The 26,717-nt window shown below is 37.4% G+C and overlaps 2 protein-coding genes and 1 non-coding gene across 3 annotated transcripts; 2 read left to right on the top strand and 1 right to left on the bottom strand.

Annotated features, from left to right (window-relative positions):
- The first annotated feature begins 16,342 nt into the window (after positions 1-16,342).
- On the top strand, positions 16,343-19,756 carry LOC109148834 (pyruvate kinase, cytosolic isozyme). The gene is made up of 3 exons (XM_019296578.1): positions 16,343-16,666; positions 17,973-18,434; positions 18,694-19,756. Exons 1-3 carry the CDS (start codon positions 16,421-16,423, stop codon positions 19,504-19,506), a joined length of 1,521 nt encoding a protein of 506 aa, XP_019152123.1. The 5' UTR covers positions 16,343-16,420; the 3' UTR covers positions 19,507-19,756.
- Positions 19,757-19,995: 239 nt separating this feature from the next.
- LOC109148835 (E3 ubiquitin-protein ligase RING1-like) lies at positions 19,996-21,971 on the bottom strand. The gene is made up of 2 exons (XM_019296579.1): positions 21,707-21,971; positions 19,996-21,209 (listed from the first exon to the last, which is right to left on the bottom strand). The coding sequence occupies exon 2, from the start codon at positions 21,178-21,180 to the stop codon at positions 20,140-20,142; it is 1,041 nt and encodes a 346-aa protein (XP_019152124.1). The 5' UTR covers positions 21,181-21,209; positions 21,707-21,971; the 3' UTR covers positions 19,996-20,139.
- Positions 21,972-23,333: 1,362 nt separating this feature from the next.
- Positions 23,334-23,417, top strand: TRNAM-CAU. Its single transcript is given in 2 exon segments — positions 23,334-23,371; positions 23,382-23,417. It is a non-coding gene; the product is annotated as a tRNA-Met (tRNA).
- The last annotated feature ends 3,300 nt before the right edge of the window (positions 23,418-26,717 follow it).

Genomic DNA, 26,717 nt, shown 5'->3' with positions numbered 1-26,717 from the left:
AATTATTTTTTGGGTCACAAAAAGAGTACTACTTATGACTAAATTACGAAATGTCGCAAAATATTTGTCACTAAATGTCTTCATTTTTGTAGTGTTCCAACTTTTACTCACAAAATTTTGATGTTGCCAATTTTTTTGAGACCTACTAGATAAAGATAATTATTCATTGTCACATCAAAGAATAAAAGTGAGAGAGTAGAAATAAAGTGTCTATATAATATAAATCATACTCAAATTACTACAAAATCAAAATTAAGAGACATAATTTGTACTTTTCTTGATTTTCATAATTTCCCCTTCTCCACGCTTAGTTTTTGTCAAGAAATAGTTTTATTTCAGAGCAACCTCAAAGCATCCGGACAAAGAGGTAAATACACAAACTCAACAAAAAATTGACACGTACGTAACTAAATGAAATGCTTTATTTCGTTATTTAGATGAACAAACTAGACGCAAGTTTGCTTAAATGTTGGTTTTAAAGAATTTTGTCAGGGTGCATTAAATCCTCAAATGTGTGATTTTTTTACCTCGTACAACTGCTACTCACCATTTGTATAAATTATATAAGGATGGAAAAAAAGAAATTGTTGATTTCTCTTTTGGAATCACATTCTGGGCATGTGACTGTATGTGCTGATATTTGGAGCAATCATTGGCGAGAAAAATTCATATTTGGGTGTTACATGTCATTGGGTAGAATAATTGGGTGTTGCATAAAAGAATTCTTGCTTTTCGTTCTTTTGATGAACAACACATGCACTTGACATAATATTTATAGTATGTTACAAAGTATTTTTTATGAATAAAAGATCACTCACAAAAATTTTTGCAGTTGATTTTGATAATGCTTCAAATAATACTGCTGCAATCTCTGCTCTTATGGATTTATGTATTTCATATTTTGGAGGTAAGTTTTTTCATCAAAAATGTGTATGTCATGTTTTAAATTTATGTGTTCAAGTTGATTTAACTTCATTTAGTACTAGTATTAAACCCATTAGAGATGTTTATTTGTGAAAACATGGTAAACAGGTGAAAGATTAGGAAATCCTATCCTAACGCGCAAAAAGAATTTTGTAGATTTTGTAAAAGAAATAATGTCTCCAAAAAGATTTTCTCGTGATGTACCAACTCGTTGGAATTCTACGTTATTTGCTTAGTAGTACTATTCAATACAAAAATTTGTTATTTTTTTTTTCAAATAATAGTGAAATCATTTATTTCCACAACATTGGAATATAATGCATGTACAAAAATTTGTGAATTATTAAAAGAATTTAATTATGCTACTTTGGCTTTGTCTGGCGTATATTATCCGACAACACATTTATTTTTAATTTATGCTGTAAATATTGTTGGTAAGCTTTATGAATTTCGTGATGATCCTCTATTGTCTAATGTTATTTTATGTAGGTTTAAATGCATTTTTACAGCATGAATTAAAAATAAATGCATTTCTTTTTTATCCTCACTATAGATTAGTAGGTTTAAATGCATTTTTACAAAATTAGTATGAATGTTTAGAATTAGTTATCCTATGGACCGAGATTATGTTAATATTAATTCTGTACATAATGAAATAACAAATTTATTTCATAGTTTGTGTGAAGAGTACTTACAGGCTTATGGTCCTTCGTCGAATATTAGTATGTCTTCTCGAAGTAGTTCGCAATCATCTCAACAAAATAGAGGCTTTAACATGTTAGCTAGAGCGGGTAAAAGTTGTCGGACAAGTGGGACAGGTTCATCATCATCTCCAGAATTATTCGAGACAGAAATATACAGTATTTAAATACTAATTTTGTATTTTTTGGATAATGATAGTGATATTGATGTTCTGCAGTGGTGGAAATAGGAATGTACATCCGGCAGTTCGGTTCGGTTCGGGTGTACGGTTGGCTAAACCGTACGGATTTCGGTTTAGTGTAATTAAAAGCGATCTTTGCTTATTATTGATTAAATCTTTCGGTTTTTGGTGATTTCGGTTTCGGGCGAATAAGACAGATATCCGACTAATGTTCGGATTAAGCAAAATAAAAATAAGATAAAGAAAACTTTGAAAATTTAAAGTAAATACAATTTAATACTAAACTTAAATTCTAAAACAAGCGTACACAAGTACACTGCACACATTAGTGACATTACAATTTAGTTATTTACAAGACAAAATGTCATACCAAAAACCCAAAAAGGCATATTTAATGATTTACAGTTTACACTTCACAAAAATATAGAATTACAGATATACATACATTACAAAATTACAGATATATAGATTTGCACAATTCATTCATTCTGAATCAAGCATTCTAGCATGCAGATATCATAAAAAAAAAAAAAAAAAAAAAAAAACCATCCTGATCCTACTCTAAATATGTAATACTCCTAGAGTTTTAGGCTTCTAGTCTTCTTCCTGTTAAAACTTAGTGAAAATTAGTAACGGAAACAAACAACAATAATAATTACTTAACAAATGAGAATATGAGATTATGAAGTTGGCTTAGTAAGCATTTATGTCCATATCAATGTACGGATTAAGGGCAAATTGCTTCAATGTCACCATGAACATTGAGGAATATACCAGCTTAATCCTTATTTCAGATCATAGGTGGAAGCTTCATCATTGCCATAATATATCAAAAACTCATAAGATAACATTACCAAATTTACAGTAATGCAAACTGCAAAAGGCAGCAACTTTACCAACTTACAAGTTAGTAAGCTACCAAACCTCTAAACAGAACATTACCAATTTACAAGATTTCAGAGCAGTGGTTAGGGGCCAAAAACTCATCAAGTGCACAACTTACAAGTTTGAGTTTGAAGTTACCAAGCCTCATTGCCTCAACATCATAATACAAAGTCAGTTGAATACTTGAATATAAGATTAAGATATTAAGATATCATATAAAGTATAGAGATTAGAGAAGACAATTACAAGAATTGTTGGAAGTGTAGAACCATCAATCCTCCCACCAGATGTACTTCCACTATCAACACTAAATTCTACAATAAATCAAATAAGTAGAAGATTGTTAAAATTTAGTTGAATGAAAAAAACTTAATCCCGAGTACATACCAAGGTTTTCTAAGCCAATTGATATGAGGGTATTTGGCTTCCTAAGCCAATCCTGAGTACATACCAAGGTTTTCACAATTTTAGGAGTTAAAGAACTCCTAAAACGATCTAAAACCCTCCTAGATGTACTGAAGGCAGACTCTGATGCAACAATTGAGATAGGTATAGCTAAGACATACCTAGCAAGCTTAGAAAGGGTAGGAAATCTTTCCAAATTGACCTTCCACCATCTCAGTATATCAAATGAACTTTCATCTTCACCTATTGCCTCAGTCAAATAATACTCCAACTCAGTTTTTTTTTCTCCCACCACTTTCCATTCTTTGTTTCTTAATTTGGGACTTCAACAGATGTTGTGGCCTCCCAACAGGGGCAGAAACAGACTCAATAGCAGGACTAACAAAAGTTGCAGAACTAGAACCCGTAGCTGGGGCAATAGTAGGACTACAACTGACAGCATAATCATCAAATAATTCATTCAAAGCAGCCAACAATCTCTCAAGGTAATCTTTTCCTTTCACATCACCATACGTATGAATTAATTGATTTGGCATATATTCTAACTTGTCCATGGGGTCTAAAATGTTTGCAAAGAAAATCATATAATTCATTTTGTCAATATCACCCCCAATATTTTTCAAATTTTGCTTTCATGTTAGCCCCCATTAGTTCCACAGCCCCATCAGCTTCCACCATTCCATTCAAGATACACTACATGTTAGTATAGATATTATTTCATCTTATTATCATTGTATAATATATAGTCTTGTATTATGTGGTAGACATTTAGATAGCTAGTCTTGTTCTATTTGTCAGGGTTAGTTAGAGTCCTTGTAGTGATATACTTTGTAATCTATTCTGATTCAGTTACTGAATGAAATCCATTCTCTAATCTGGTATCACCCGGGATATCGGTCTTTCTACCTCCACCGTGAAATTTTACCCCCTCCTCACCTTACAATCGGAATGTCCACCAACTCATCCGAACGTACTATTTCCGCTGCTGGCTCTCCCTCCCCGGCCGGTGGTCCCTCTCTTGCCGGCGCACACCACTATGTGACAATGAAGCTCACATCCCGTAATTTTCTGTTATGGCGCGCGCAAGCTGGTTCCCTTTCTCCGGGGTCAGGAACTTCTTGGCTACGTGAATGGGACTCTCCCGTGTCCACCGAAGACAATCGCTGCTGCTCCCACCTCTGAGGGCTCGTCGACGGGCATCACCACGACGAGTGTCATCCCCAATCCGGAGTATCGCGCTTGGGTGAAGCAGGATCAATTGATTCTGTCACTCTTTATCTCATCCATGTCGGATGAGGTCTTGTACCTTGCACTCAGACGGACCACCTCGGCGGCGATCTGGGAATCCATCACGTCTGCTCTTGGTTCCTCCAACCAAGCTCGCTGTCTTAATCTCCTCGGGCAGTTTCAGATGCTTCGACTGGGAAACTCCACGACTGCCGAGTACCTAGGGCGTGCGGGGGTGCTTGTCGAGTCTCTAATCCAAGCTGGCCGGCTGCTTTCCCTCATGGAGTAAAACCTGTACGTCATCCGTGGGCTTCGACCAGAACTGAAGGCTCTGGCGGCGTCCTTCATCTCCGGGAATGCGGTGACACTGTTGCACTTGTCGGACTATCTACATGCCCATGAGTTCATCCTTGTGGACGATTATCCGGCCGGAGACTCCATTGCCTCGCATTCGGCTTTCTTTGCAGGTCCCGCGCGTGGATCGTCTGGTGGCGAGCAACAGTCGCAGCAGTCGGGACGTGGTGGCGGTCGTCGCGGCGGACAAGATCGTGGTGGTCGCGGCGGCTGCGGAGGCCCGAGATGTCAAATATGCCGTTCGCACGGACACTCCGCCATGTACTGCTATAAGAGGTACCAGCCGCAGCCCCCACCTCAAGCCCACATGGTTGTTCCAGCATATGTTCCGACGGCATTTGTACAGACTCCGAGCGACGGGTGGTATCCGGACACCGGGGCCACCGCGCATGCCACGCCCGACGCGAATATGATGGGGCACTCGGAGGAATATGGCGGTTCGGACGTGCTTCGTGTGGGTAATGGCGCAGGTTTGGCTATTTTGCGAGTTGGTCGTGCATCAATCCCATCTGTGTCAAAACCCCTCTCTTTAAATGATATATTACATGTCCCGAGTCTCTCGGTTCCATTATTGTATGTGTATAAATTTGTTGTTGATAACAAAGTTTATTTTGAGTTTCATGATTCGTGTTTTATTGTGAAGGATTCCACAACCAAAGTGGTCCTGCTACAGGCGGTCTTTACAAGCTTCTGGTGTCAAAGTCCAGTTTCGCATTCGTCAGTTCCCGGACAACCCCTACCGTTTGGCATCAAAGTCTTGGTCACCCGCACAAATATGTCCTGAATAAAATTCTACAAAATTGCCCGGTCAATTCCAATAAAGTTTCGCCAATTGAGTCCCGCGCCTCGTGCCACTTTGGAAAATCATCGCGTTTTAAATTAGATAGTGTGCCACATTCTAGCAAAAATGTACTAGACCTGATATATACTGATATTTGGGGTCCTTCCCCTGTATCATCTATTAGTGGCTTTCGCTATTTTTGCCTGTGTGTAGATGGTTATTCCCGGTTTACCTGGTTTTATCCATTACGGGTAAAATCGGATATTTATAAAATTTTTTAGTCGTTTCGTGTGTTAGTTGAACGCCAGTTTGGGCGGTCTATTAAGTCGATCCAGTCGGATCTAGGGGGTGAGTATCGCAAGTTACATGCTATATTTCAATCCCTAGGCATTAATCATCGTCAGTCCTGTGCCTATACGCATGAGCAAAACGGACGAGTGGAGCGTCGTAATCGACATATTGTTGAAACGGGCCTTGCTTTACTCGCCGAAGGTAAAGTACCACATCAATATTGGGATTGTGCTTTCGAGACAACTACATGTTTAATCAATTACTTACCCTCATCAGCCATACACTATGAAAGTCCATACAGTCCCCTATTCAAAGTCACTTCACTATATACTTTTCTCCGTGTCTTCGGGTGTCGGTGTTTCCCATATCTGCGCCCATACAATAGGCACAAGATTGAGTACCGCTCCACCCCGTGTGTCTTCCTAGGTTACCTCGTGTCCTTTATGGGATACAGATGCATTGACTTAACTGGTGGAAAAACATATATCTGTCGTCATGTCCGTTTTGATGAAAATGTTTTTCCCTTTTCAACAGCGTGTTTGCAACAGGAACAGTCACAACCTGACATACCATGGGCTGTTGTGCCTATTGCGTCGGATGGTCCGTCAGTTCCAACTAATCATCCGCCGGAACCAGGTCATCCTATAGCATCGGATGGTGAACCCGAGCCACTGGCCCGCGCACCACCGCAACTGGCAATTACGCACACTACCCCGGCTAAAATCCGCAAGGCTCGTGTCCAGCCTCAAGGTCGTGATCATGGTATGCGACTACGGCACATGACAAAAGGCTCGAATGAGCCCTTTCATGCGCTGACTGCCGTTTCAGACCCCACTTGTTATTCACAAGCAGTAGGGCACTCCCACTGGCGTGAGGCTATGGATCAGGAGTTTAATGCTTTACTCCATAATCACACTTGGCATCTGGTTTCTCCGGAACCACATATGAATATAATTGCGTGCAAGTGGGTGTTTCGCACTAAGCGCACTGTCGACGGCTCGGTAGAGCGCTATAAAGCTCGATTGGTTGCAAAAGGCTTCAATCAAGTCGCAGGGGAGGACTTCTTTGACACCTTCAGTCCGGTGGTCAAGCCGACCATGGTTAGAATGCTTTTCTCCTTAGCTGTGTTTAATAGTTGGACTCTCCGGCAGTTAGATGTTCATAATGCCTTTCTTAATGGGCATCTAGCTGAGACGGTCTACATGAAGCAGCCCCCGGGATATGAAGATCCCACGACCCCTGACCACGTCTGTCATCTACAACAGTCCTTATATGGACTAAATCATGCACCTAGAGTCTGGTTCAAACGGCTTCATGACTTTTTATTATCTGCAGGCTTCCGGTCTTCCAAGACTGATGTCTCTTCGTTTTATTACACTGCAGGAGAGTCTCGTGTGTTCCTTCAACAACTGTCTACGGCATTCAAGATTCGTGACTTGGGTACACCCGGCTTCTTTTTGGGTATTGAGACGGTTGAAACAGGCGATGGTCTACTGCTGTCGCAACGTCGATACATGACAGATCTCCTAGGCCGCTCAGGCATGGTTGACAGCAAACCTCTTGCCACTCCTGCCGCTGTCACTAAGGTAGTCACACCGTTTGACACGCCTTATGATAATCCAACTCAATACCGGCGCATTGTCGGAGCCTTGCAATTCTTGACCATCACGAGGCCTGATCTAGCTTATGCCGTGAATCGCCTGTGTCAATTTATGCACTCACCGACAGTTGACCACTGGAATTTGGTTAAACGAGTTCTCCGCTACATTAAAGGAACCCTAGACTACGGGTTGCGACTCACGCCGTCGTCGTCTACCTCCATTCATGCCTATTCGGACTCTGACTGGGCTGGTTGCCCTATTGACAGGAAGAATACAAGCGGGTTTGTTGTCTATCTGGGTTCGAATCTTATATCATGGCTGTCCAAGAAACAGCGCACTGTGGCCCGATCGTCGACTGAAGCTGAGTACAAGGCGTTAGCCGATGTGTCCGCTGAAGCCACCTGGGTCGTATCTTTACTTCGGGAGCTCGGGCTGCACTCTGGTGATCCCGCAACGTTGTGGTGTGATAACCTCGAGGCTACGTATCTTTGTTCTAATCTTGTTTTTCATGCGTGCACTAAGCATTTGGAGATCGACTATCATTTCGTCCATGATAAAGTCGCCTCAAGGGACTTCGTTGTAAATTATGTGTCTACTACTTATCAGCTAGCCGATATATTCACCAAACCTCTGCCATCACCGCGGTTTGCTGCTCTACGGGACAAGCTCAATGTTGCATCGCTGGTACCTTGTGCTTGAGGGGGTGTGTTAGTATAGATATTATTTCATCTTATTATCATTGTATAATATATAGTCTTGTATTACGTGGTAGACATTTAGATAGCTAGCCTTGTTCTATTTGTTAGGGTTAGTTAGAGTCCTTGTAGTGATATACTTTGTAATCTATTCTGATTCAGTTACTGAATGAAATCCATTCTCTAATCCTACATATCAGATATTTCAAAGAAAAAGGTGTTAGTTGTCACATATAAGGACCCTGAAATTCTGATAGTCATATCATATAAACATTTCAAAAATTTAACCAAGTTGTTCACGGACTCCCAATCCAGAAAATTAGGAATAGAATCACCCAGATCAAATTTAAAAGAGTTATCACTGTATTCATACTCTTCAAACACTTTCTGGTAAACATCAAATAGGTGGAATTCCACCTTGTTGGCACATTAAGACACAAGGATGATTTTTGCTCAATTACAATTAACCCTGTCAAATCCCTAAATTTCTTCAACCAAGCAGGTGAGTTTCTAACATATCTAACAACACTTAGACCATCTTGAACCACCAAGTTCAGAATATGGACAATGCATCTCATGTGAAGATACTTACTCTTCACACTAGATGGTCCCCAAGACAACACTTTCCTTTTTAAAAAAATCAAGTGCAGTATTATTTGGATAAGCATTATCTACTGTCACAGTAAACACATTCCTCAGCCCCCACTCTAGCAAACAACTTTCAAGTGCTTTTGCAATATACTCACCCTTATGTGATGTAACAGGGACAAAAGAGATAATAAAAAAATTATGCAACTTCCACTCTTCATCTATAAAGTGTGCAGTTACTACCATGTAGTTAATTCTTTGAGTAGATGTTCAAGAGTCAGTTGTAATACTGACTCTTTGAGTGTTTCCCCTAAACAAGCACTTTAAGTTCAGTTTTTCTTCTTCATAAATGATATGGATGTCCCTACTGATTATCCACCTAGATTGAATTTTAAACCTAGGACAAGCCACTGCAATGAACCTCTTAAACACTTGCCCCTCAACAAATATAAAGGGAAGTTCATCTATTATGATCATTTCTACCAGGGCTCTCCTAATGGTTTCTTGATTAAATACCCTTGTCCCCAACTCTCCCACAGTTCGTTCAGATGCATCAATGCTATCAATAGCTTGAAATGTCAGAAGGGACTGCCTAGTATCTTTAGAGTGAGGGTTACGTTTTTCATACAGCTAAGCATGTGGTTCTTTAAGGATGAAGTACCATGTCTTTTTTATTCATATTGATATAACTTTACACAATAGATGCACTTTGCTTGTATAGTAACATCATTACTATCATAAATCTTTTGAAAATGATCCCAAACTCTTGATCTGGCATCAACCTGTTTCCTTTTCTTTACAAGAACTTTAGTAGTAGGTAGCACATTCTGTTGAGTATTTTTGTCAACAGTTTGGGCTTCCACCACTATTGCTCCTTGAGCAGAAGAATTGGTAGGTTCATAGCCAGTACTAGGCATACTAATATTTTCCATCTAAAAAAGTGTGGAACATTATCAGTACACATAGTAGGACATGGGAAACATAATACAGAATCTCAAAAAGTCAACAATCAGCCTTCACATATTTTTTACAAAATCACAGACTCACAGTTGGCATACACTGATACACATATTAACATTTAACACTTAACAGTGTAGCACTAAGAAATGCAACACAATTCCATCAGGAATTCATCAAACTATCAAAGACAACAAAGGTATCTCATCTCTAAATGCTCATCATAGGGACAACACATAAACAATTAGGCACTTATCATGCATTCACACAATCAGCTTCCACATTTCAAAGGCCATATATCATTATATCCTCTAACATTATATTTAAGGGTCCTCAATCCATAAACAAGAAAGACAACATAGATCAAAGATCATCATTCAGTGCTTCCACCAAAACATTTTTCATATTTTCAGTATTTCACATACTCACAATGTATAAAAGTAAATAAATAAGATTTTCAGTAGGACTGTGCTTCCATTCACAATAAGATTTTCAGAAATTTCGAATATATCACATTATCACAAGTTCACAACCCAGAATCTTAGAGATTATATCACATAATTCAAATTATAATGAATAAATAAAAAATTAAAATAACTAGGGTTGGCGATTTACTTCTTTTCTCACACAATTTCTCCGAAGAACAAGGGTCTTCAGGCTTCAAACAATCTGCAAACAAATCACCGTCACCAGTCACCACCAGTTTGAGAGCACCATCCAGGCGTCCACCAGTGAGTCAGTCAACAACTCAACAAGGGTTCAGGCTTCCACCACAGACTCACAGAGAGTCAAGAATCAAGACTCAAGAGTCAAGAAATGAAGAGACTCATTGATTCGGAAAGAACGCCAAAACGGTTAAGACTCAATGACTCAGAGAATATCGAAGAGAGAATCAGAGAAAAAGCTTCCACCGGACTATTAGAGTCTCAGAGATTGAGAGAACTCAGAGACGAAGTCACAGACACAAACTCATAGAGAGAACTTAGAGAAGTGAGAACTCAAGACAGAAATAGAGAATTAGAGAAAAGGCTTCCACTGGACTATTGGATTATCAGATATTTGGAGTCTCAAACTCTCAAAGATTGAGAGAACTCACTACTCAGAACTCATAGAATGGGAGAACTCAAAACTGAGAAGTGAGATCTGAGAAACCCTATGGCGATAACTGAGAGAGAATGAGAGAGTGAAGAGTGAATACTGCGCAGCAGTCTCGGAGTGAAATGAGAAACCCTAAAGGATAGAACATAGAAATGTTCGTATATATACACAATGGACATGACACCGTTTAGTGCATAACATATGTAACCCTAGGCTTCATCGAATATTCGGGCGGTTCGAGTGGGGAATCCATACACACTACCTGATTATCTTAAACCGTTAAAATGGCTGCATTAGTTCGGTTTATTAAAGTCGGATGCCGGTTCGAGTCAGATGCATCGTTTTGGCCAAACGATTCGGTTGGACCTGTCGTGTTCGTCTATTTTGCACACCCCTAGGTGGAAAGACATTGAAATTTTTTTTTTCCTATTTTATCTATTATTGCAAATAATAATAATAATAATAATAATAATAATAATAATAATAATAATAATAATAATAATAATAATAATAATAATAATAATAATAAATTGGAACTCCTGCTTCTATTGTGGTAGTAGAGAAGGAATTCAGTGCAAGTTGAAAAATCTTGGACAAGACTTGTTCAAGAATGACGCCACAATCAATCGAAATTCAAGTTTGCGCGTTTGGGGATTGGCAAAACTTAGACAACAAGAAAACAATAAATCAAATATCATCAATGATTTTTGTTCTGATGATGCAATTACCACTACAATCGAAGAGGAACAAACTGACTCTTAAAAAAAGAAAAAGGACAACAAAAAAAGGTAATAGAACTACGTAGGCTTTGATTCTTATTGAAGTTTCAATAAGATACGTATGCAACTTAATCTTGGTAAAGTTAAGTGCAAGTCCAAAATATTCGATATATTGATCTTTAAAAAATTATAGATGAAAAAAATTAATCATTGAATACTTGCATTTGGACAATTTTAAAACAAAACATAAAATTAAAAAAAATAAAAATAATTCACAATTTGAATCATCGGTTCAAACCTGAACCGTATCAGAACCACCGATTCAAGAACTAGAACCGTCAGTTCAAACCAGAACCACTGGTTCGTCCATTTCCGGAATTGGAACCGGTGGTTTTGAACTAGAACCGAACCGTAATCGTAACCGTGGTCATGGCTAACCAATATATGGTTTTCATGGGCTATTTGGGTACTTGTTACTCCGTATTTTATTTTATCCCGATGATGCCAAGTCCCAAACTGATAATTTTTTGTTTTACCTCATCGTTCTATGTGAGGACAATAAAGCTTGTGTTGTACAAATAATAAATAGGTAGTATGTTTAAGAATATTTGAAAAAAATATATAACGTCAATATTCAACTCACGTGAGTTCTAGAAGAGTCACGAGATTATTATACAGAATGTTAACTCTAGTGACAATCTTGAAGATTGTACCATATCCATATTCTACACTCTTTTTGAAACAATGTTTTTATTATTATATTAGAACATGTAGACGTTGAAGATTGTTATCTTCAAGGGGGAATGACCTTTACTTGAATCAATCCTAAAAATTGGACTTGAATCAACCTTAAAGATTGGACTTGAATAATCCTTAAGATTGGATCTTAAAGACCAATATTTGTACCTTGCAACACATGAATGCATACATATCATGTACTCTTTTCCTCACTAGTTTTTTTTTTCCATTGATTTTTTTAGTGTGGTTTTTAACGAGGCATGAGTATGATAAAATAATGTCAAAATTAAAGGGGAAAGTTGCAAATAAATATTTAAATAGACAAACCCTAAAATTCTGTAGATTATGCTCTGAAGGCTTATGATTGTACGTACTATTGTTCTCTCAACTAAGTCTTTTCCCACATTGTTTCTTAGGGTAAGGTTTTTAATGAGTCAACCGAAACAATACATGAATTACGTACCCATATATCGTGTACTCTTTTCTCGTCTACGTTTTCCCATGAGACTTTTCTAGCGAGTTTGTAATGAGGCATGATTATAGTAAGATAATGTCTAAAGAGAAGTGTTATAAGTATATAATTATATAGACATGCATTATGACTCTTTATTACTTAACGTTTGTAACCGTTGTAATATTAAGATTCCATTATTATATTTCCGTTACTAGTTTATATTATATAGAGAAAATTTCAATTTTGGGCCATGACTATTGGAGTTGTGTTAATTGTAACATTTGACTTTTAAAAATGTTAATTTAGTATCTTGATTATGCAATTTCTATCAATTTTGGTCACGCCGGTCAAATTGCTGGCCAAATCTCACTGGAAAAATTTAATAGATCAAATAATGAGGATAATTTAATCATTTTACTCATCTTTTCTTTCTTCTCCGATGAGCTTCTCTCTATTTCCGGCGATGATTTCTTCTCCGATGAGCTTCTCCACTTCTGATAGTGGCACTATCAGAATCCGCAACTATAGTGACACTTCTGATAGTGTCACTATAGTCGTGGGACCAAAAGTGAAAAAAACTCCTTTTTTTTGTGGGAGAAAAAAAAAAAAACTCCCCTTGAATATATATAGTAAATGTTTAAATATAATTAAATAATATAGATATATATTACTCAAAGATAAAGTGCTCATATGGTTAAGTATATATGTATGTGTTGTAGTAGAGGTCAAAGGTTGAATCTCCTTGCATGATTAATTGTTTTGCCCAAAATATATCATTTATTTTAATCTTTCATCTCTACTTGATGAAATTTCTGGCTCTGCCACCGGTTGACACTATACAAATACTAAAAATGTATTCAAGGGTTCTCTAATTTTCCACTTTAAAATTTAAAATACTTTATATAAAAAATTTATAACAATACATTTTTCTCTTGATACAAGAGGAATAATGCACCTAAACCAATTACCCAGAATTTGGGCATCAATTGGTCAATGGTAACATGCAAACAAGTGTGTTATCCCATGGTATTTGAGCAGGTTGAATGAAAGACTGACCAATGCACTTTTCCAGTGTCCATAAACTGTGTCGTACTGTTGAGTTTGGTTTGTGGAAAGTGGAAACGAAGGTAAGGCGGCCGCCAACAGAGTTTACTCTTTTTATTTAGGCACAATAATTAATTTTATCGCTGAATTATAAACATCTCTATTAATAAGAATAGTTAATCTGAAAATTTAAAATTACTTCATATTTAAAATTAAGGATTAAATCTTAATCGGCAAATTAGGCCGTGGAACTATGTCCACTTGTAATGTGGACACAGTTCGTGAACTGTTCATAATTATGAATATATATTTCAAAAAGTATGAACATATAGTTCTATAATTATGAACATAGAGTTGTGAACATAATTATGAACATATAATTCTATACTTATGAATATAGAGATTCAATAATTGTGAATATGATGTTCAAAAATTATGAATATATAATCTTATAATTATGAATATATAGTGGAGTAATTATGAACATAGAATTCTGAAATTGTGAATATAGAATTCAATAATTCTGAATATGAAATTCAAAAATTATAAATATATAGTTTTATAATTATAAATCTATAGTTTAGTAATTATAAACATAGAATCATGTTCACCTTACACAGTTTCATAGCATAACGATTGCACTTAATCACAACCCCCAATTTACCCATAGTTTGGCAATCACAACCCCCAATTTACCCATAGTTTTATATGTACCGAACCCACACAAATCATGCTTTTGAGTTCCACCGTCCTTGCCCCCTGCTTTCGGCAAATTATATTATGCACCGCGGTGCATAATCGATTATGCACCGCGCGTCTTTTTTTTTTAAAATGAAAATTAACGCCGTTTCGCACCCTTTTACAAAAAGTAACTCTGTTATTCAGTGTCATTTTGTATATACTGCAGTTTCAGTTGAACACAACTACAGTTTCATTTCGATATAACTATAGTTTCATTCGATATTTATAGACTCAAATATGTGAAAATGTTATTTAATTTTATTTTATATACACTATAGTTTTATTAAAACACAACTACATGATCATTTTGATATAATTACAGCTTCATTGTATAATATACACTCAAATATGTGAAATGTTATTCAGTTTCAGTTTATATACACTGCAGTTTCATTTCACTATAACTACAGTATCATTTTGATATAACTGCAGTGTCGGTTTAAATATACTGTAGTGTCAGTTGGTGTTTAATACACCAAACAAACGGACTCCGTTAACTCTAACGACGGGCCGTTTCTTTACTTAAAGAAACGGCGCCGTATATGGGCCGCGGTGCATAATCGATTATGCACCGCGGTCTATAATATAACAACTGCTGCTTTCACTACTAAAAACTCCAATTTTACCCTTCAATTCCATTTTTATTCTCATATTTAACCTAACACATTATATTTAATGTAATTGATATATTATTATTATTTTTTAAATATGAGTTAAGTCTGAATTTCTTCTAATTATTATTTATTTTTAATTTAATCAAGTTATTAAATTTAATAATTAAGTATTAAATTATTTTTAATTATAATTCATTGTTAGTTTTTCTCTGCGTGAATCGTAACACTGAAGGAAAAATTAAAAATTTATGACAATTGAGTCAATCGTTTTTTACACGCGAAAAATAAAATTCTAGTTTTTTTTTTTATTTTTATTTTAGTAGTTCAATTTCACCTTCAATATTAACCGTTCACACAATGAAAAGTTTATAGTGGATTAAAATTGTAAAGGATTTGGTCCTGAAAAATAAATTTGAAAAGGATTCAATATTGCATTACTACATTTGATAGATTTAAAAGTTAATGATTAAATCAAATGGTGATAATTAAATGACTAAATCTAAAATTTATTGTTTTCATAATGACTTGTTTAATATATCTAGCTTAAAAAGTAAAAATTTAAAAAGCTAATAACTATTAGCTTATTTTAAAAAGCTACTTAAAAGTAACGTTTTAAAATAAAGTATTATGTTAACTCTCAATATTTTACCAAATAGTATAATTTATAGCTTATTACATCTAACCTGATAGAGCATTGCATCTAACATGATAGAGCATTGCATCTAACATGATAGAGCATTTGGGAGGATTTCACGTTACCTTAATGATTGGCCAAATATCAGTACGGATGTGTTCATTTTGGACATAATCTCCATACTATCGCTACCTAAATTTGAACCTTAATCTCTTTTTTCAAATATTGTCTATTGAACCAATGAGATAAACTATCCAGGCAATATAATCATAGACTCGTTTTCTAGAGTGCTTAGTCTTTTTATTTATTTATTTTTATAAATTAAAATAGAGGGAAAAAGAAAGTTTCAAGCAGCCGCCGGTCTCTGTCCCATTTCCTTCGCCGTTGTCTTCCACAGTTCCACATTTTCACACGGAAAATACTAGGTGTACTCCCACTTTATACTCCAAACTTGTACTCCCTCTCACATGTTCTTGATGTAGACACTTTTCTGTGGACCCACATGTTGAAAATAACCAATCCTGACTTGCCACATTAGGGAGTACAAATGAGGGAGTAGAATTTGAGAGTTCATGTAATAGAACTCTTTTCACACCTTTCTCTCTCTCTCTCCGCTGTACTTCTCAATTTTTATTTATTTATTTATTATTATTATTATTATTATTCCATTATTTATATATTATTTTTACGTACTCTCCATTTATATTATATATATATACATATACACACTCTGATTCAATCGGCGATTAAGTGTTTGTTTGATCCACCGGACCGGAGATAAAAAGAAATGACGGTTGCGAACATGGATAACGGCGCCGGCGCCGAGAAGCGTCCCAAGACGAAAATTGTCTGCACTCTTGGGCCGGCTTCCCGCGCGGTGCCCATGGTCGAGAAGCTTCTACGGGCCGGCATGAACGTCGCCCGATTCAATTTCTCCCATGGATCTCACGAGTACCACCAGGAGACCCTCAACAATCTCCGCCAGGCCATGGAGAATACCGGTATTCTCTGCGCTGTCATGCTCGACACCAAGGTATACCTGCTATATCTTTATATTCTTCGTACATCTATTTCATGATTTTACCTGTCTGCTTTGATGTATATATATGCACGCCAATGATTGCATGGATCTGTAGTTAGTAGTACGTTTATGCTATTAAGTGTTTGATATTTTGTCCGACTTATTGATTGCGTTTCACCTGTCCACTTGCTGAACTGTGCCGATCACGATCTTATCTTAAGTTTATTTTCCGTTGGCTGCTTGTCACGCATATACATTTTCATTGTTTGCTTTCATATTTATTCTTGAAGTCTTTTCCGGGTTTATTTGTGGTTGTGGTTGTGCTTGGTATAGAAACCATTGTTCCGAAATGGTTGAATCCCCAACCCCTACGCCCCGGCGTAAATCATGGTAACTCAGCTGAACACGAGGCTAGACCTTTGCTTACTACGCACAAGGAGTCTCCTTCACTTTGAGAGGTTGCTCCCACATTGCATCGCTGGTGAGACTCGATCCCTCGATCCCGGGTCATTGTTCCCAAATTTCACCCATGTGCCCAATTGAGTTGCCCATGCGGGCTTGGTATAGAAAACATGGAGGGTGGGTTGGGTTGGTTTATAGAAACTTTACCTTCTTTTTTTTTTTCTCCTTGTATAATTGAAATTTGAAAGTATTGATAATGCATTTCTTTTGGGTTGATGAGTGAATTGCACAAAATTGCCTTCAATTTCACTCACTGAGCCCTTATTACCATATTGAATTTGACAATGATTGACATAGATGCGACTTTTGGTATAGAATTGACTTTTTCACTTGTTATATACTTATATAACCACCTTAACCCTTAGATTGTTTTTCTTTAAAAGTACATGTTACACTAGAATGCCCAATTTCTCTGACCTTGAACAACAATGAACTGATGGCCATAGCTCAAAAGCAAAAGCAGGTCCTATCTTTACTACTAGTGAGTGCAAGTTTCCACAGACATTCCTCAGTGCAATCTTTTGCTGAATGCTTATTCTTGCTTGAAAAGCAGGCCAAAAGGTTCTTATATGTGTCCTTTAATCTATAAGAGTTGCAGTTGATCATGCCACATTCTATAACTTTTTTGTATATCCCATTTCTTCCTTTCCGTTAAAAACCATTCTGCATGAAAATCTTTATAGGGTGATTTTGATTGTAAATAGATATTAGGGAAGATTTAGTTTGCTTGATGAGGACTGATTGTTTGCAGTGGATGATCTGGATGTACTGGTTGTCTTGTAATAGTATGAGTGGTGTCACATTTAACATTTTGTGTTGTTTTGAGGTGTTATGACCCCTTTTTTGTTTGCGGCAGGGTCCAGAAATTCGTACTGGGTTTTTGAAAGATGCCAAGCCCGTTCAACTGAAACAAGATCAAGAGATTACAATCTCCACTGATTACAGCATCAAGGGTGATGAGAATATGATCTGCATGAGCTACAAAAAGTTGGCCGAGGATGTTAAGCCACAAAGCGTTATACTGTGTTCAGATGGCACAATCTCCTTTACTGTCCTGTCATGTGACAAAGAGAACGGTTTGGTGCGCTGCCGCTGTGAGAACACTGCTGTTCTTGGTGAGAGAAAGAACGTCAATCTCCCTGGGGTTATTGTTGATCTTCCAACATTGACAGATAAAGACAAGGATGATATTTTAAAGTGGGGGGTCCCTAATAATATTGACATGATTGCCTTGTCCTTTGTTCGCAAGGGTTCAGATTTGGTGGAGGTCCGAAAGGTGCTTGGTGATCATGCAAAGAGAATCCTCCTTATGTCAAAGGTTTACTTCCACGAAGTCTTCTGATTTTCTCAATTATTTTGGGCATTTTCAGAGTTGTTAATTTGATTTGTTGGTAGGTAATGGTGCTATAAACCACCATAAGAGTTATAAACTTAGAGATGGGATATGACTTTATTTTCCCTTTTTGTTTAATTACTCTGCAGAAAAAGTCTCCATTTTTTTTATTACTTTTTTCTGGCAGTATATTTTGCTTTGCTGGTCTAATACTGCATTGACACAAAATGGTTGCTTGTTTTAGGTTGAAAACCAAGAAGGTGTAGCAAATTTTGATGATATTCTTGCCAAGTCTGATGCATTTATGGTGGCAAGAGGTGACCTGGGTATGGAAATTCCAATTGAGAAGATATTTTTAGCTCAGAAGGTAATGATTTACAAGTGCAACATCCAAGGGAAGCCTGTTGTCACAGCCACACAAATGTTGGAATCTATGATCAAGTCTCCAAGGCCAACTCGTGCAGAAGCAACAGATGTTGCGAATGCTGTTCTTGATGGGACAGACTGTGTAATGCTTAGTGGTGAAACAGCTGCTGGAGCTTATCCAGAACTTGCCGTGAGGACCATGGCCAGAATCTGCGTGGAAGCAGAAAGCACAATTGATTATGGAGATGTATTCAAAAGGATAATGTTAAATGCACCAGTTCCTATGAGCCCACTAGAGAGTCTTGCATCTTCTGCTGTCCGAACAGCAAACTCTGCAAAAGCAGCTCTTATCCTTGTTCTAACCAGAGGAGGAAGTACTGCCAAACTGGTGGCCAAATACAGGCCTGGAATGCCAATATTGTCTGTCGTTGTCCCTGAGATCAAGACCGACTCATTTGACTGGTCTTGTAGTGATGAGACTCCAGCAAGGCATAGCCTTATCTTCAGGGGATTGGTTCCTGTTCTGTGCGCAGGATCTGCAAGGGCATCCGATGAAGAGTCAACAGAGGAAGCACTTGAATTTTCCCTAGAACATGCCAAAGCAAAAGGGCTATGCAAGGCAGGAGATGCAGCTGTTGTTCTGCATCGTATTGGAACTGCTTGTGTGATCAAGATTGTGACGGTTAAGTAAAAATCACGAACCTTGTTTGGTAGCAGAAATCAAAAGGGTATGGGTATCAGATACTGAAATGCCGCTTATCTATTTTTGCTCATCGGGTAGGTCAGTTATGGCTTGCTTGCCTTGCTTCTCTTTTACTTTTATTTTGCAACTCCCCCAGCACAATTTTCCCATCTTGCAAAGCTGGAGTGATGATCTTTTTAATTGGAATTGTTATAAGAGGAGTTATCTTTTATTAACAAAGTTTTTAAGTTTATTTTAACATCTGCTGATTGTATTACTACTGCTTCATATTAGCTATTGCAGTAAACAGCATGTTTGGTATAGAAAATTTTGCTAACAGATACATTAATATAAAATTCCTGCAAATGAGGTTTCTTCAGGTCTTCTGAAAATCTGATTTTGCAAGATCACAGCATACCATCTAATTCTGTACATAAGCATGAGCAGCCCAGCCAACATCATGCAAATTATACCATGGACTAGAAACTCGGTGGACCCTGGTCCAAAAATAACTTTCAGTTATCATGTTATGTGTCTGTAATTATCATATGATATTGAGATTGTAAGCACATAATGTGTTAATTGCAGACACATAATTTTTGAACCCTCCTGGTCCATGGTATAAGTAACAATTGCTCAAATTTAATTATCGTGTGTATGAGTAGTGTGGCTAGCATTTGCTGATGAGGAGGAAAAGGCATAAGCATTGTTAGATTGGGAAGGTGGTGGGGTTGAGGATGAAAGAAGTCGAGTACCAATTGGCCATGGAATTGGTGCATTTCTACTACTGCCTTGAGGCTGCTCAGCATTGTTGTGTTCATCAGGAGGCAGCTGGTACCTACAGACCGGACAAGAATTGTGTAGCTGAAGCCACGGCAAGATGCAGCCGCTGTGGAACCTGTGCTTACACGGCATCTCCTTAGCTTCGGCCTCGATTTCAAAGTCTTCCAAGCAAACGGAACATTGTGATGCATCGTCCTCGACCTTCACCATTGGCAGAGCCTCCACGGTCCCTTTCTGGGCTGGCGGTGTTCCATACCTGTTTGGATCATTTTCGGCCAAATGCTGCAGAAGCATTTCTAAACTAGGGCCAATGAAGTAATTACCCAAGGCGCCTACAGCTTGGCTCCCCGGAGGAGGAGGAGTAGGAGGAGGAGGGTTGGGATTGGGATTGGGATTGGAATCAGAAGAGCCCTGAACAATGATGGTTTGGTTGAAGGGATTTATCACTATCGTTCGCTCCCTCCCTCTTTCAACTTGAGAATTCTCGGATAAAAGTCCAGCTCGAATGCTTTGCAGCAGCTCCACAAGTCTGGCCATGCTCCTCCTCGTACGAATTAGAGACTCCAGCTCACGATCTACCTCCCCCTCGCCCTCACTCTCATTATTCCCGCCATTGCTGCTATTGTTGTGTTCCAATTCCAAGCGCCTGAACATGTGACGGGCGTTGCTGCTCATCATTCCAAGCAAGATTGGTGCCCAAAGAGCGAGTGCACGATCAGAATCATCAAAGGGGTTGGCAGGAGGGGCAGTTGCAGGTTCCATTTCCTCGACAAAGCCATTCCCACATATGGGGCATTCTACTCCTCCCTCCGACTCCATCTCCACCTCCATCTCCATCATTGGATTCACCACCTCACAACAATGATAACACCAATATCTTGAACCTTCCGCATCATCCATCTCACCTGCTGCTTCTTTATATCTGCCTGCCATATCATCTCATCTCATCAATTTTTGGTTAAAACATTGTCAATGTGAATATAATGCACAACAAAATGACTTTTGATGACCTCAAGGAAGATCAGAATTAAGTTGTGTTCTTCTCTATCTTATTCTTACCCAGTTTTTTAATGGTATAACAGCAACAAAAAGCTTTAATAGCACAAGGAACAATTTTGAATATCCAAACACCCAAGCTTTAGGGAAGGTTTCTTGAAAATTGGATTCAGAGGACTTGTGTTTTTCAAAGGAACGACAAGACACAAAGAATAAAGAAAAGAAAAAAAAAAAAAAAACAAGAATTAGAACTAATTCCACATTTCAGTAAACAAAACTAGATTACACCCAGAATTGAAAATAACCAAATAGAAGATATATATGTATATTTATTGTTGAATCTTTTGACATCAGAATAATTATATTATAGCACAAGAAATGGGACTTATTAAACAAAACATTGAGGGATAAAGGAAAAGAAAAGTAGAATAATACCAGGTTGAACGGAAGGAAGGAATGAAGGAAGAGGAATCTCACCCTTTTGTTGTTTGTGTGAGGTATATATGTTATGTTCCTTTCTGGATTTGTAGTGTCTTAGGCTGGTTTATGAGGTTTACTTTTAATTAAACCCGTGGAATGGATTTTTCGTTTCTGTCATTCATTTCCTATTTTTGGCCCTTCAATTCTTACTTTCCTTTTCTAATCTCCCTTAACCGGATAACCCCCACCCCACCCCTTTATTATTTGTACCTCAGAAATTACTTACCTATAGTCTATAGCTATATGGCTGAATTGTGGTGAATATTTCACGGCTTGCAACGTTAGTTATTGGCAGAAATGATGAAGGCGGTATTTGGTAAATAACTGTTAGTTGATTGAGTTAGTGTATTTGACTAGTTGATAATATTAGCTGATTGTAAAAAGATTTTTGGTAAATAAGCTGTTAGCTGATAGCTGATTACATGCAATTATGCAAAATGACTTTTTAAAAAAGTCGATAAAAAAAGCTACATTGAACAACTTTTTAAATTTTAGTATTTTGGAGCAATAAGCTATTACAAAAAACTAATTAATCAAATACTTATATTGGCCTTGTTTAGTAATATAGTTAGCTTATCAGCCAATTTTGGTTAAAATGTCAATATATGTGTTTGATTAATCAATTTTTTTGTAATAGCTTATTGCTCCAAAATGCTAAAATTTAAAAAGTTGTTCAAAGTATCTTTTTCGATTAACTTTTTGCGAAAGTGATTTTGCATTTAATAAGTTACCAGCTAGTTTACCAAACATCTCTCTACAATCAGTTATTGCTATCAACTAGTCAAACCCACTAATCCAATCAACTAACATCTATTTACCAAACACCCCCATTGACTGTTTAACCAAGTCAAACAGTTAAAAGTGGTCAAATATGTTAAGCTAACTAACTAACTAACTAACTAACTAACTAACTATATATATATATATATATATATATATATATATATATATATATATATATATATATATGTTTACTTTCAAATATGAACCAATGCTATCATGTGAATCTGTGTATCATTATGCACCACTGATCTTGTTCGATCTTGTGGTTTGTAATAATTTTGATCTGGTAAATATACATCATTGCACTTGGGGATGGCAATTTGGCCGGTCCCCGACATGGAGAAAATTTTCAGGAGACGGAGACGGGGACGGGGACGGTGCCTCATTACTCCAAAATTTATTTATTTTTTTCTCAGCTTTCTCATAGAACTGTAATCCAACTTACTGACTTGCAGGCAACCCTAATTGAAAAAGGACGATAAAATGACTACTTTACACATTTTTCTCCAAACTTACCCCAACTACACAATATTATCTCTCTCCTCTCTCACTTACACATTCAAGTCACCAACCCATGAAATACACATCATGATGAGGAGAAAGAGTGTAGGGGGAATTCATTTTGGAAAGAAAGACATTTCCTTATGTTTATTGTTGTTACATTTTCCTGCTTTACTCCACATCATTTAGTATTTAGTACAATGTTAATAATAGTAGAAAGAAAAAAGGTCGGAAATAGGGATGTGTTTGAAAACTACATGATAAAAGTAAATAATAGATTGAGATTTCATAATGGGGTGGTGGCGCAGTTGGCTAGCGCGTAGGTCTCATAGCTTAGAGTAATCCTGAGGTCGAGAGTTCGAGCCTCTCTCACCCCATTGCTCTTTTCCTCTACGGTTCAGTCATGTTGGCCAAGAGATGTTGAATCCAAGCGTGGTGGGTTTTGTTTAAAAATTGATTATGCATTTTTATATAGGATAATCACATTTTTGTCTTTTAATGGTTAAATATGTAATTTACTCATACATTTTCAATTTTAGTTTACTTAATACAGTTATCAATTGTATTATCATGTCGTAAATTTAGTCATTCAAAATATTTTATATACCTTTAAGAACTAGAGATAAGATGCGAAAGATGTTTTGTGTTCTTGACATGTCGCATTTCGGGTTGGCTAGCCGGTTTCAGACTATTTTGACAGCCCTACCTCTTATCATTCTAAAGAAAATGTAATTAGCAACTTTAACTTATACAAGTTCTTCTCTAAAACTGTCGGTAATAATATAATGATATTGTTGGAGACATGTAATGATTTTGTTTTACTTTCATATTTTACTGATGAAGTGCATGATACAGTGTGGACCAATGCCAAGGGCATTCTTGTATTTTCCTTCTGTCATAACTGTTTCTGTTATAACTGCTAGGTCTTCAATTAGTCCTGCATATATAAGCTTTGTTCTCTTTCCCTTTTTCGGGTGTAAGAACAATATGGTGATCAATGTCAGTTGCTACCTTCTCACTTTCCATCTTAGCTTTGAATATAATCTACAGAGTTTCAACTCTTCCAACATGGTATCAGAGCTCCTCCGCCACAGCTACGTCTCCGCCGTCATAGGGAACGCCGGAGCTCGTGAAGGAACCTCGACGGAAGCCGAGACATCTCCAATTAACCAGGGTGCTCCGAATCAGAATGCAGTTCATCCAGTCAACGACTTTGATGATCCTTTTTATCTCCATGTTACGGAGAATCCGAATTTGGTGCTTGTTTCACCTCTCCTCTCCGAAAACAATTATGCCTCCTGGAGTAGGTCCATGAAGATCGCCCTAGGAGTGAAAAACAAATTAGGTTTTGTGAATGGAGCGATTGCTAATCCAGGAGTGAGAGATCCAAAGTACTCTGTCTGGAAAAGATGCAACGACATAGTATGCTCATGGATCTTGAAGTCTCTCAACTCAACGATAGCAGAGAGTGTGCTGTATTTTGAGATAGCAGAGGACATCTGGAAGACTCTTCAAGCAAGATACTCACAAGCGGATCCACATAAGATTGCAGAAGTCCAGAACGAAATCTACAAGAATTAAACAAGGTACTCTGACTATCAATGAATACTTTACAAAGTGTAATGCTCTGTGGGAACAGTTAAATGCGATGAGGCCTATACCAATGTGTGAATGTACTCCTAGATGTTCTTGTAGTTTGATGAATAAGATACAAAAGGATAGACATGATGATCAGATCATTAGGTTCTTGGAAAGCCTGAATGATGAATTTGAGACTATAAAGTCTGGAGTATTGGTCATGGACCCTATTCCAACACTGGAAAAGGTTCTAAATATGGCCTTGAAATTGGAAAGAAAGCTTAATGGATCAGTTAGTCACAAGAATGAGATTCCGCAGTCCAATGCCATTCAGGATAATTCCAGTCAGAACATAGATGATCAGAATTTTGTGGTAGCTTTAAATGCACATAACAAGAAGAAGTTTAATACTAATGGAGGAAAGAGTATACCAAAATGCACATAATGCAACATGCTTGGACACACAATAGAGAAATGCTATAAAAAGCATGGGTATCCTCCTGGTTGGGTAGCTGGGTACAAATCCAGAAATAAACAAGGCCAAGACAATCAACAGGCAATAAGTGTGTCAATGAACCAAGTTGGTGACATAGGGTTGTCTAATGATCAATTCCAAAGGCTGATATCTCTGTTACAGAACCAAAATCAAGGCAATCAAGCTTCTACCAATGCAGCTGTCACAGTAAACAGACATGGTTTGAGACCAGAATTCATGAATGTGTCACAAGAAGCAAAAGAAGGCAGGTCTATCCTTAACCCCTCTATTAATTCCATTTTGAACTGTTCTGCTATATGGATTTTAGACTCAGGAGCAACTGATCACATCACTTGCTCCCTAGAGTATTTTGAAAAATATTGCAAAGCCCACAACATATCTGTTAAGCTGCCAAATGGGGAAACAGTAGAAGTTACCCATATAGGAGAAATCAGACTCCACCTAAATCTACTATTAGAGAATGTGTTATACATTCCCTCATTTACATTCAACATTGTATCCACTAGCAAGTTAACAAAGCAAGGGAGCTGTAAAATTGTCATGAGTGCTAAATTCTACAATGTTCAGGGTCCATATGGATAATGGATGGTTTTGCTGAAGAAAAGGGGGGCTGTACCTGCTCAAAAATCCTCCTACAAGAAGGAAAGCTCCTTATGATGAGAAAGCTTACTCTGATGAAAGATCTAGTAGCCAATGTAACAGTGTTTCTTTACAATTGTGGCACAGTAGGTTAGGGCACTATCCTATAGATAAGATACATTGTCTGAATGGAATCAAGCCTAAGCCTACTCAATTGAATAAAACTCATGATTTTGCTTGTGATATATGTCATTTTGCCAAGCATAAAAGGTATTCTTTTCCTATCAATGTGACTAGAGCTGAGAATTGCTTTGATTTAATTCATATGGATGTGTGGGGACCATTTGCTGCTGCCTCCCCAAAAGGGGAACACTATTTTTTAACTATTGTTGATGACCATAGCCGGTTCACTTGGTTGCACCTAATGAAACACAAGTCTGAAGTTAAAACACTATTTCAGAACTTCTATTACTACATTGAGGCTCAGTTTTCAGCAAAAATAAAAGTAATAAGGACAGACAATGGGAGTGAGTTTCTTATGGGCAATTTTTTAAATGAAAAGGGGATTGTACACCAAAAATCTTGTGTAGATACCCCTCAACAGAATGGTATTGTAGAGAGAAAACATCAGCATGTATTGAATGTGTCTAGGGCACTAAGATTTCAGGCTGGTTTACCAATAGAATTCTGGGGTCAGTGTGTTCTACATGCATCATACCTTATCAACAGATTGCCCACCCCTACTAATAATGGAAGCTCTCCTTATGAGGTCCTATTTGGAGAATTGGTGAACTATGATCAACTAAGAACCTTTGGTTGCCTTTGTTTTGCTGCCACTACCTCACAAGGAAGGAATAAGATGATGCCAAGGGCCAGGAAGTGTGTATTCTTGGGGTTCCCTGCAAATGTAAAAGGTTACATACTTTATGATATCATTGACAAACATACTTTTATTTCCAGGGATGTTCACTTCTATGAAGAGATTTATCCTTTCAATAAAGCTAATGCAGGAATCAGACCTGAT

This window comes from Ipomoea nil, unplaced genomic scaffold (assembly GCF_001879475.1).
Source record: "Ipomoea nil cultivar Tokyo-kokei standard unplaced genomic scaffold, Asagao_1.1 scaffold2144, whole genome shotgun sequence".
Taxonomy (NCBI): Eukaryota; Viridiplantae; Streptophyta; class Magnoliopsida; order Solanales; family Convolvulaceae; genus Ipomoea; species Ipomoea nil.
The sequence above is the reverse complement of the archived record's forward strand: the minus strand, read 5'-3'. Positions and strand labels throughout refer to the sequence as shown.

Bases quoted from the DNA above. Each gene is read 5' to 3' on its own strand.
- LOC109148835 (XM_019296579.1), bottom strand. From the start codon at position 21,180: ATGGATGATGCGGAAGGTTCAAGATATTGGTGTTATCATTGTTGTGAG.
- LOC109148834 (XM_019296578.1), top strand. From the start codon at position 16,421: ATGACGGTTGCGAACATGGATAACGGCGCCGGCGCCGAGAAGCGTCCC. The intron at 16,667-17,972 runs GTATACCTGCTA...TGTTTGCGGCAG, and splicing joins CTGTCATGCTCGACACCAAG to GGTCCAGAAATTCGTACTGG. The intron at 18,435-18,693 runs GTTTACTTCCAC...TGCTTGTTTTAG, and splicing joins GAATCCTCCTTATGTCAAAG to GTTGAAAACCAAGAAGGTGT.